General features: G+C 39.3%; 1 protein-coding gene across 1 annotated transcript in view; it reads right to left on the bottom strand.

Annotated features, from left to right (window-relative positions):
- Positions 1-1,631: 1,631 nt before the first annotated feature.
- The window catches only part of CMTM4 (CKLF like MARVEL transmembrane domain containing 4), a gene marked incomplete at its 3' end in the record, with an annotated part of 31,817 nt that continues 20,901 nt past the window's right edge, over positions 1,632-12,547 (bottom strand). Inside the window, exons 3-4 of the mRNA XM_080638671.1 lie at positions 2,756-2,854; positions 1,632-1,805 (exon numbers count right to left, since the gene is read on the bottom strand). Coding sequence (XP_080494797.1) covers positions 1,632-1,805; positions 2,756-2,854 — 273 coding nt within the window. The remainder of the gene's footprint in view (positions 1,806-2,755; positions 2,855-12,547) is intronic.

Here is a 12,547-nt window from a genome sequence, read left to right as displayed (position 1 = left end):
TAAGAATACATCTGCACAAGAATACAATGCAAAAAGTGTCCAGGCCAAACATGAGATGGATTCAGGCAGACACGGCACACAGTTCTGCTAATCTTGAGAGATTTCAGCAGCTTATGCCAGGAACTAATTCAGCTCTAGATATCTTCTCCACCACATATATTCTTCCTGCAACATGCCCACATGCATATGCCAAATAATCCATTACATGGATAAAAAACACCAATCAAATAAAGCCCAGAAAAATATCAAGGGACATCTTCCTAATAAAGTCATGATTTTGTCTGACCAACTCCTGCACAACTTGAGTTCTGAGTAGACAAAATATCATTCTCTTCACTGGAAGTACAACTAAGAAGAAACTTACAGTTAGGTAAAACTATTTCTGAACAAGTCAATACAACTGTATTATTTGCCAATTAACTCATTTTCCAAAGAAATATTAGGGGAAAAAAAAATGGAGAAATACCCAACTAAAAAAAAAATCAACAACAAAAAAAAACTCTTTAAAAATTCATTTTTACCTACTACAGACAGTTTAAATTTTAGAAGAAGCAACCAGCCTTCCAAAAAAAGGACAACATTTATATTGCATAAATCACAATATTGAAACCTTAGAAACACACTTTGTAAGCCCATCATAATTTGTTGCTGGTTCTTGCTCACCACAGGCTCCTCAGAAAAGATGAACCTTAAAAAAAAAAAAAAAAAAAAAAAAAAAAAAAAGCCATGACTGGAATGCAAATTTATTGGATGACAACCTCTTCTTTCTATACTGTGCCCTTCAACCCCCTTTTCTCCACCCTACCTCCCAACCAGATTTATCTCCCTATTTCAGAATGAAAAATAGAATGTATCCCAACATTTGCAGAAAACCACACACCTGCATTTGATGCATTATGATAATCATTCAAGAACCTTGCTAACTTTGCACAAATTCATGCATGAACCAAATATGGCAATTCCAACATAACCCACAGAGTAACTACCTCAACACTATATCCACCATATCACCAAATAAAAAAATGGGAGATGGTTATCCATTTTGGCTATATAACTGCACCAACAGTGAGGCTGCAGGAGACAACAACTGAACTGCACTGCCGAGGGCTGCATGAGGATGGATACAGAGAGCTGGCTGGACATAATAACATGGTTAAAGTTATTGCTATTTGCCCTTCACTTCCTTTTAGCATGTATTAGATTTCCTTTTGGTGGTTTTCTTTCCTATATTAACCAACCAATGCAGTGCTGGTCTTAGTGTCTACAATAGGTGAGGAAACAGTGACAGAACATGTATATTCAGAGCTTGCACTTGGGAGAGAGAAGGAAAGTACTGTGCAGTTAATCCAAAACAATAACATACTTCGAAACATATATATATTATATATTATATAAGCTATATAATATATGTATACATATGTGGACATCTTAAACAGATCTTGCTTTTGAATGACCAACATTTACTGCCTTCATGACAACAGCTTCTAACTCAATGCACTTCTGCACATATGCAAGGCTGGCCATTCTTAGCCACCATGTGATCCTCCTTTTCTTCCTTAAAGACAAAACCCTTTATTCCATGAGGGAGTTAAGCACGTCCTTTCCCTTTGCAGTCCCATTTGAATGTCATTTCACGCATCCAGACGCTGAATCTCAGGGTGATGATCCACTTCTCTGGACTCTGTCCGAGCACGTATGTAATCACTGGTCTGTCGACTACTTTGTTGTCTGCTGTTCATTCGCCACTTTTTAACAGCTAAGTATGTGTTCACAGCATACACTGCCATTGCCAAGAAACCAAATATCTACAAAAAGTAGAAAGAATTGTCAAAGACAATTTCTGAAAACAAGAACAAGAGTAGTTTTGCAACAAATTCCTCAGAAACTTAGTTTTCTACTTTATTTGCACTGACAAATCACCATGGTCTGTAAAATTTGATGTTTTTCTTCAATGAACAAAAAAATTTGCAGAAGTGACCACGACCAATGACCCTAGAAAACAAAGTTCTCAGTCTACAAACACAAAATATACAACAATATACAACAAATATACAAAGAATACAGCTCTTCATCCAGCAGTTCATTCCACAGGGTGAAAACAATAGTGAATGAATTACAAGAGAAGAGATGACCAGTCCAGACCATTAGTCTGTAGAAGGAGCTAATTAGCAATATTTCCTATATGCTTCATATATCCTTCACTGTGGTGTGATTTTCAACATCCAGGTTTGAAAGGGTGGGGGGAATAGAATAAAAAAGTTGCCAACTCAAGCACAGAATTAATTTGCTTGAACTTACTGGTCTAGATTTAAAATGCTGAAGTACTACTATACTCACTCCACAGAACAAAAAGGTCTGTAGTGAGCAAGAAGAACTGAGCAAATTATGTGTAAGAAGCTCCAATTTCTTGTAAATTTCTGGCTCTATCTTTTCTGTAGGCTTGCAATATAGAGCAGTATATATAGAGAGAGAGAGCTTATACACCAGTATAAGCTGGCTATAGAGAAAAAAGGCAAGCTTAACTGCTAAAGTGATCTCTGCAAGTCATTTTTCTGTTTGTTCTTGCCTCAAGCCTTAAGACAAACAACTCAAAGGATGTCAGTACTTTTCAAATCAGAATTATCTTATAGCGAAATGTAAAATCAGAAATAAATTGTGATGTCAAAGGCAACAGAAGTATTCAATGAATATGAGGAAAAGTTATTCTTAGATTTAACAGAAGATGAGTCATATATAAAGAAGTTCAAATTCTTACCACAGCAGCAATTTCTGCTCCAGTTTTATGGTTTAAAGCAGCAAGTACTACAGAGGCAATGAAAAAGAAGAAAGTGCTGAGTCCAGTGTTGACCAGATCCTAAAAAAATGAATTCATTAGCATTACTAAAGAGTGATTCTTTGCTTGCTTTTATTAGAAGTGATGAAACAGAAGAAGGTTAAAACAAGAACTATAGCAATACTTTCCCACTTTCTATGCAGTTTACCACTCACACAAAGAAAGGCAAAGATCACTACATAGGAAACGTAGCATGTGTACACATTAGTCTGCTACTGCAGTCACATAGCATGTACACATAAAGCACTAGTGCAGAATCTGGATGAGTTACTTCAGTTTCTACTGGGTTTGCTGGAAAAGTACTGTCAGCATAAACAATGAGTAAACCTGTTCCACCTCAGCTGATGCTGAAGTAACCTCAATATCAAACCTTAGCAGTCCAGGAACTCTTTGTTTTCATTCATATCACAACAGTGCTCCATGCACTGCCCAGATAACTGTCAGGAATTTTTCCACCAATTCTTTGAGGCCTTCACTGTAGAAGACTGCATGTCCTACACCATTTCCATGAGTAACAGCTGCCCAGACTGTGAGAATACACAGATTTTTATGTATTTATTGCTTAAGATTAATGTTTCAAGTAGACATTTTATAACAAAAGCACAGCAACACCCCATAGCACCTATGTTCAGGGAAAATCCTTTGCTCCACACACAGAAAAACGACAGGCAACATCCAATTCAGTTACACATACACTGCTCATGTCAGTGTCTTTGATGATTATGTTGCTGTAGCTTACATAAAGCAACATCACTAACATTGGAACATAAGTAAGAATTCTGATTGTCCACTGTGCAACTTAAAATTCTAAGTTAAAGAAAAAAAACTCAGAACAAAACCACACTGAACATGCCAACTCCCACCATCAAAACCAAAATCCTATCACCCCTCTGATTAGTATTCAAGGATACATCTATTCTACTTGATTCTCTTCTTTCACATACAAGCCATGCTCACTTCCTGTTCCTGCTCCTCCACTTACTACAAGCAGAATTTGTTTTTTTGTTCTATTTTACTTTTCCCCAAAGTGCATCCTGTAAAGTGCTGTAAAAAGTTAGTCACAGAAAACTGAAGATACAAACCTAAACTTATTCCCCGGCTATGAATCCCACAACTCTGTTCCAGCTACACAGCACAAAGACTTTGAAAAACCATTGTCATCCAGCCACCTCCAAAACATCTGTTTTCTGTGCCATGATTGGAGAATGCTTTAGAAAGTAATTACAAAAAACTGAGTTCCTGGTGCTGTGTTATTTACAGGGAAAGCTATCTATTTTGAAGGTACTGACCCAGGGACAGCTGGTTAGCACAATTAAGTGTACCAGGCAATAAGCTGTATGTTGCACCACTGTGGCCTAATCCTCATCTAAAAGGGCGACCTTTCCAAGAAATCTGAGAGACCTCCATTGCTTATTGCTATTTCCACAGACTTGTTCAGCTTTCACGAGCCCAGTAATAACCAAACTGTCTTCCCAAATGGTAAGGGAACAAAAGCAAACTGTGGGTCTCAAACTCCTACCATCTCTTCACCTGCCAGTGTATAATTACAGAAATTTTTTCTCTCTGTTCAAGCTTACCAAGATAGATATTATCTGGTATTCAAAGCATTGAAAAAAAAAACCCCAGAATTTTATGAAATAGTTACTACAGTTTTAACTTGTTTTGCAGAGATAAGAAATAGAGATATCAGAAAATAAATGGCATTTTTCAATTTTTCCAAGTATCCTATTCAACTTCAAGTTCAGCAGCTCTAACTGTGCCTCTGGGGTTACCAACAAGAGCTGTGGTTCTCATCTGCACAAGCCCTATTCCCCACTAAAGGGGAAGTCTAACTATATATGACAGGAGACACCAGGCTCAACAGTATTCAACATTTTCATCAAGTCTCTAGCATAACCATACATGTCACTACAAATGTTGAAACTAAATACTGAGGAGAGGGCAGCTACTCTTGAATAATTAAAACAAAAATAATTAAAAATTAGTTTAGCCCAAGGTCAAGTTGTGTATTTTACTGCCAGGTACATCTGTCACCTACAGGTAAGACCTACAGAATGGAGACAAAATCCTGGAAGAAAAAAGTTGGAAGAACTCAGTAATTATGGTAGGTAAGCACCTAAAGAGGTGATGCCATGGCCAAAAATAGGGAAGAAAAAGTACTTATACATTCCTTTGGACATATGGACATGACAGGTGTAAGGTTGCAATCTCACCTGTGCAAGCAACACTGCAATGCTGAGTTCTGCTCCAGTATCCACATTTTTAAAAGTATGTTGAAAAACTGGACAGGGTACAGAGAAGAGCTGCACAAGTTATTTGAAAGGAGGAGAAAGTTTCTCACAGTATGAATCAAAGAACCTAAATTGCTCTGAATAAGGTTGAGCTGTGTACATGAAGACTTCAGTGTTTCATCAGTCAAAAAACCACTTTGTTTTCAAAGTTTAACACAGAAAAGCACGACAAATTTAACAGTGTAGCAAAATTAACAGCTGCAGAGTTAAGATGAGTCATACTCGAAGTTAAGTTTTAATTCTAAGGGAACTGACCATCAGAACAAAGATGTGCTTACTTTCCCACTTCTTCACTTCTTATAATCCAGATTGGTTTTTCAGACATTGTGTACTTCGTTAGTACCATACTTAAAGACTAAGCGGTTGGCACATAATATACTATAATTTATGAGGTCAGATGTGCTTATTAATTCATTTTGTTGACTTCTGACTTTCTTAATCCATCAGCTTAATTACCTTGTCAGAGGAGAATAGCAGAAGACAGACAGCCTGACCTACCCACAACATGATAGACATTATCACTTATCTCCATGCTACGAATCAACTCAAAGGCTTCTTGTAAGAAGTTTGAGATACTGCCAAGTATGAAATGCTGCTGAAATTAGACTGCTGGTGCTTTTGTCACGATTCTTCCAGGAAACCAAAGACATCAGTACATTAGAAACTTTGTCATCATTACCTGATATTTTATTTAGTTGCAATCTTTACAAAGAATATTAAATTTGTCCTTGCAGCGAAGCCAACAATTCAGAACTGAAGAACTGCAATTCCATTTTCCCTGTTTAGATCAAACCTTTTTAATGCAATTAACAACTGAATCACATTCATGCAATAAGGGTCATTTCTTAAAAAGCTAAAACTAACACATCTTTCATATCCACAGATCAGATTGTTTGGAGTTTATGATATTTATCTATAATATCCTCATACAGATATATAATGGTAAGAACTGAAACAAAGTATTACTGGAGCTTTTTAACCCAAAATTTGGTACTTACTACTAAGACCAGAAAGATAAGAAAAAATACAGTGGTTTTGGACAAAGTGAGAGCAAAACCAAAAAGGAGTGACCTACAGCAAGAATTCAAGAAGTAAAGGACACTCCCTAAAAATAATGTAGCTTTTCTCCATGTAAGAGAAAATGAATAATCACGGCAATAAAAAGAATAAACTAATTGAAAGAAGATGAGCAGTTTCAAATCTGGCCACGATGTAGCTGAAGTTCTTGCTATTATATTTATAGACAAAGTAAAAACCACATCACACAGATAGAAGAATTTCTGCTGAAATTACAGCAACCTCATGAGACAGTCTGCTGTGCCATAAAATACTGTACAAAGCTGCCATCCATAACAGAGAAGAAAATCTACAAGCTGAATCAAACCCACTCTAGACTGCTGCTCCTCCCTTTCTCCTTTCCAAAATTATTTAAAATGAAACACTGACTTCTGGTCACTTGCTAGCTATTTGCATGTCATTCTGTTCACTCACCAATTATTATTAGTCCACAACACAGTATCCCAGGATACTGCCATCACCAGCTATCTGTTCCACCCAGAAGGAGCATGAAGCAGAGAAAGCATCTTGTGGATGAAGATGAGTTTATGCCAAGACAAAACTTACACTAAAAAAGTGTGAGGCTCTTTTTCTGCTGTTCTGCTGTAAAGGTGGGAAACTAGAAAAATGGATAGCATCCGACAGTCTGGTGGTTTAGGCGTCAGGTATGGTTCCTACATTAACGAAGATGGAAAAGCTGAACTGGTGCTATAAATGAGACATCTGTTAACTGACCTGCAAACTCCCATTAAGTCACTCCTGAAACCTGCAAGGCACATCAACTTTGAAAGCTTCTGTTTATTCCTCTAGTTTGGTACATAACCAGGAGTTAGCTTTGTTGCTCAACAGGCATCAGTAATATCCACATGCCTTTATCCATCACTCTCCATGACTTTACACATGAAAACTTTTAAAAGACATTCAACCAAAAGACATGCTCTGCCTTTTTATCCTGTATTTTGTTGTGAATAGGCTGCACAAGTGACTTTGTAGAAGGGAAACAGCATCATATTGCAATTGTAATTTGTAACTGACATTTAACCTGGTCATGCGCTTTCTGAAATCCAAGAGTTTACATTTACATAGAGATTAAAGTAGCTAAACTTATGTAATCTAGGAAAGAAATCTACACATTTCAACAGCTTGACTTTGTCACAAAAAGTGGCAAAAGTTAGTGGCATGCTGCTGTCCAGGTTATTTTCCACAAAAGAGAGTGCTCAAAAGTAACATTTTCGTTCATCTCTTTCGGTTTTGGAGGTTTGTTTTGTAGTTGGCAAGGAAGGTAGGGCAAGTGTGGTTACTGATTTTATTATTTTTTATTTTTACATGCAAGGTTTCAGAACTTTTTCCTTGTTTCTATACGAAGCTATTTACCTGACTTTTACAAACATACCCATCAGTCCTCTAAACCAGGACTGTCAGACTCCCATAATTTTACCCTATAATCATATTATTGAACACTGCATGAATATTTTGCACCACAAAAATGGAAACATGGTTTCTCAAGCAAAAGTAAGTCCTATGTAAAAAGAACCAAATTAACTGTATGAGCACTAATTCCCATTTCTTTTTCTCATTTATTTAGACTTATATAGGAAAGGGACCCTTGTGCAGACAGGAATATCTTAGTGCCCATTTCACAGTGCAGGACTACAGTGCCTCATCCCCACTCAAGGCTGTCCCCATGGGTCCCATGTTGCACACAGCAGCCCCAAAGGTCTCTGTGCAGATGCTCCTGTTCAGATGCTTCAATCCAGTCCCAGGTGTCTGGCACTTGCTGAAATCAGTTCTATTTCCAGCATTGCAAGCAAGTATGCAAAGGACCCTGAATTAACGCAAGCGATGCTCAAAAGCCTTTGTCAGCTCTTCAAAAGGTCAGGGACAAGTTATAATTTTTGAAGAAACTGAAGAAGTGGCCTTGCAACCAAGATTCATATGACTTGTTCTATTTTTAACCACTTCTGAGTTGAAATACAAGCTCTGCTGGATGCTCTCCTGCAAATGACAAAACAGGCTCCTGAAATACTGAATGCTTATACAACCTAATTTCATTTTGGTTTCTTGTAGATCACCCATTTCCCTCTTGATTCCCTCTTAGCTGCTCCTCACTGCTTTCCCTGCATAATTTTCCAATCAGCAGTTCTGCACACAGACAGGACCAGCAGTTACAGTCAGAAGGCAACACATCTTATTAGCAATAACTACCAAACCATGTAATAGTTCTTGTATTTAAAACTCATGTTTGTATTTCTTACAGAATAATGCATGATTTACACCATGCTGCACCAAATGAGAATGCAGAAAAGAGCACTAACCAAGAGGAAATGAATTCTGACAATTTATTAAAATTTATAAAGTATTCATTTTTATCCTTAATAGGCATTACTATTTTGATAGCAGTAAACATAGAAGTGAAGGATGACTGACTTAATTTCTCATTTAACAGCTGAGCGAGCCAAAGAAAACTAGGATGTTTTATCAAAACAGAAGGGGAAAAAATAAATTAAAAACATAAAATAAATCAAGATTATCCTGTGAAAACCTTTGAACTACAGCTCTGTAATTACACTCTTTAGAGCCAAAGCCAGCATAAGTGCCATTCTGGCACTGCACCAAATTTTTGGCCAACTACTTCAAGTGTTAGCTGCTCACACACAAAGGTTTCATCCCTGCAATAACAGAGGGGAAAAAAAAAACCAACCCTGCAAAGATGATAAAATACGTTTTCAGGCAGCACAAGATAAAACCACAGATCTGTGTCTTCTAGAAGACACACCTGAGTCTTCGTGGTTCCTCCCTGTAGCAGTGGTTCCCTGAACTGAGCCCAGGCCAATAAGCCTGGCAGAACTCTTTAATTGCTGTGCTCAGTTCTGTGCCTCATCTTTGAGTCTGCTCTAGGCTGAAAAGCCTGCATTCCAAACTGCTCACACAGAGAATACACTACCAGTGCTCCAGTGGAATTATTTTTCCTACACAGACATAAAAAGTCCATTCTACAGGCTGATTATGCAGTGATTTACAGCTGCATTGATTCTGATGTCTCCCACCATACAAACTGTCAACACTTTCAAATTCTAGTATTCTCAGGTATTTGCCATCACTTGTCACCCTCCCCAAGGCATCTCAGTTGTCAGCCCTGAAAAAGGTACCACAGCATCACGGTGAATTCCACTCTGCAGCACCATTAACTGTCAGAAAGCCTGACAAACCACACGCAAATTCACCACAAAGTTACTACAAACACTTCTGCTAACTTTCCTATCCCCTTCCCTTCTTCTAGAGGGCTACGTCATGCACATAGCTTGGCTGCAAGATCTTAAAGTTTTCCCTGTAGATCATATGAGATTCAAATAATAAATCTTAAACCATGACAATATAATAATAATAATAAGTTAGACAAAATTCAAGCAAACATTCAGCTATTAGTTAGCTCTGAAAACAAACATTTCAAAGCAGCAGCTCATCAGTGACGCAGAAATCTCTTCTGTGGTGTACTGTTTACTCCCCTATGCCGCTTGCTAGTCTCCTTGCAGAATAGGCTCTCTCTGAGCTCTGAAGCATAAAAGAAATGGAAATTTCCACTGACAGGTTCCCCAGCTTTTGCATTTTTGCATAATATTGATAGCACTGCACAACAGAGACAAGTGACTGTACTTTCATCTTACTCTAACAGACCTGCCTCTTTCCAATACACCCAAGCAAGGCTCTTTCTGGCCTCACCATCTCTATCATCTCTGTGTTTCTTTCATGTTACCCCAGGAAGATGTGAAAATGGCTGGCAAGTCTCTAATTAGGAACAAAACAAAGCCCTTTTCCATAAATAGCTAAAAATATTTATTAGAAAAAAATTAGTAAATTTGTGTATCTGTTAGGTATTAGTATGTACTGATCCACATTTTCATTACAACCAGGGACAGTGGGCATCAAACAACAGCCACAACTCATTAAAAAGAAGTCTAATTTGAATAAAGTACAAAAGGAAACAATCCTGTGTTGGACAACAGCAGATGATGGCCTGGTACTTTCTAATACATAGGATCATTTGAAAGCAGATTCAAATGGTTTCTATGAAGTCTGTGTGAGATGCAGTGTTTGACAAAAGATTTCCTGAATTCTTTCAAGCACTACAAAATCCTCTTCTCACACAGCTTCTAAAAGCAAAGTTTGAGACTTTTCACAAAGGAAATACACATTATAAAGTCATAAATATTTTTTTTAAAGCATGTGTATTACTGAATTAATGCACAAGCAGGACTGACTTCCTCCTAAAGCATTCAGGAGTGTCAAAGTCTGTTCAGTAAGCAACTCCTGTGAAAACTGTGTCATATTCCGAGGCTGCAAAATTACCATAATAATCATCAAAATACAGGGAAGTATTAACTATTGAAAGAGGCAAATAATGTATGAATGTATATATAAATAGTGAAGAATAACTGGCTACCCAGGATTTGGAGAAGGCTGAGGTTCTTAATGACTTCTTTGCCTCCGTCTTCACTGACAAAGGCTCTGACTGCACCACCCAAGTCTTGGAAGGCGGACACAGGGACTGTAAGAATGAAGACCCTGGGCCCACTGTAGGAGAGGATCTGGTTCAAGACCATCTTAAAAACCTGTACACAAGTCCATGGGACCTGACAACATCCATACATAGGTCCTGAAGGAGCTGGCGAATGAAGTTGCTGAGCCACTGGCCATAATATTTGAAAACTCACGGCAGTCAGGTGAAGTTCCCGATGACTGGAAAAAGGGAAATATAACCCCCATTTTCAAGAAGGGAAAATGGATGACCTGGGGAATTACAGACCAGTCAGTCTCACCTCTGTGCTGGCAAACTCTTGGAGCAGATTCTCCTGGAAGGCATGCTAAGGCACATGAAAAACAAGGAGGTGGTTGGTGACAGCCAGCATGGCTTCACTAAGGGGAAATCCTGCCTGACCAATTTGGTGGCCTTCTATAATGGGGCTACAAAACTGATGGACAGGGGCAGAGCAGTTGACGTCATCTACCTGGACTTGTGCAAAGCATTCGACACTGTCCCACATGACATCCTTGTCTCTAAATTGGAGAGACATCAATTTGATGGGTGGACCACTCGGTGGATAAAGAACTGGCTGGATGGCCGCACGCAAAGAGTTGTGGTCAATGGCTCGATGTCCAGCTGGAGACCTGTTATGAGTGGTGTCCCTCAGGGATCGGTGTTGGGACTGGTCTTGTTCAACATCTTTGTCGGTGACATGGACAGGGGGATTGAGTGCGCCCTCAGCAAGTCTGCCAATGACACCAAGCTGTGTGGTTCGGTTGATACGCTGGAGGGAAGGGATGCCATCCAGAGAGACCTTGACACGCTTGTGAGGTGGGCTGATGCCAACCTGATGAAGTTTAACCATGCCAAGTGCAAGGTCCTACATCTGGGTCGGAGCAATCCCAGGCACAGCTACAGGTTGGGCAGAGAAGAGATTCAGAGCAGCCCTGCAGAGAAGGACTTGGGGGTGTTGGTCGATGAGAAAATGAACATGAGCCGAATGCACTGTGCGCTCACAGCCCAGAAACCAACCGTATCCTGGGCTGCATCAAAAGGAGCGTAACCAGCAGGTTGAAGGAGGTGATCTTGCCCCTCTACTCTGCTCTCGTGAGACCTCACTTGGAGCATTGTGTGCAGGTCTGGTGTCCTCAACCTAAAAAGGACATGGAACTGTTGGAACAAGTCCAGAGGAGGGCCACGAGGATGAGCAGGGGACTGGAGCATCTCCCGTATGAAGACAGGCTGAGAAAGTTGGGGCTGTTCAGCTTGGAGAAGAGAAGGCTGCGTGGAGACCTCATAGCAGCCTTCCAGTATCTGAAGGGGGCCTACAAGGATGCTGGGGAGGGACTATTCATCCGGGACTGTAGTGACAGGACAAGGGGTAATGGGTTCAAACTGAAACAGGGGAAGTTTAGATTGGATATAAGGAAGAAATTCTTTACTGTGAGGGTGGTGAGGCACTGGAATGGGCTGCCCAGGGAGGTTGTGAATGCTCCATCCTTGGCCGTGTTCAAGGCCAGGTTGGATGAGGCCTTGGGTGGCATGGTTTAGTGTGAAGTGTCCCTGTCCATGGCAGGGGATTTGGAACTAGATGGTCTTAAGGTCCTTTCCAACCCTAACTATTCTATGATTCTATGATTCTATAAAATGCCAAAATAAGCCAAAAAGGGATTCAGCCACAACTCTACATTCTTAAATTTTCTCTCAACTTTGCCAAAGTAATCTCCTATAGGTTTTTTATCAGAGCTTTCAATCTCCCTCTCTGTACATGCAACAGACAACAGCTAACACAATAATGAAGATACTCTCACACTCCTCTTGGAGTAACGATCCCATCAGATTAAT

The sequence above is a fragment of the Psittacula echo genome (genome assembly GCF_963264785.1).
Source record: "Psittacula echo genome assembly, chromosome: Z".
NCBI classification, from domain to species: Eukaryota; Metazoa; Chordata; class Aves; order Psittaciformes; family Psittacidae; genus Psittacula; species Psittacula echo.
The sequence above is the reverse complement of the archived record's forward strand: the minus strand, read 5'-3'. Positions and strand labels throughout refer to the sequence as shown.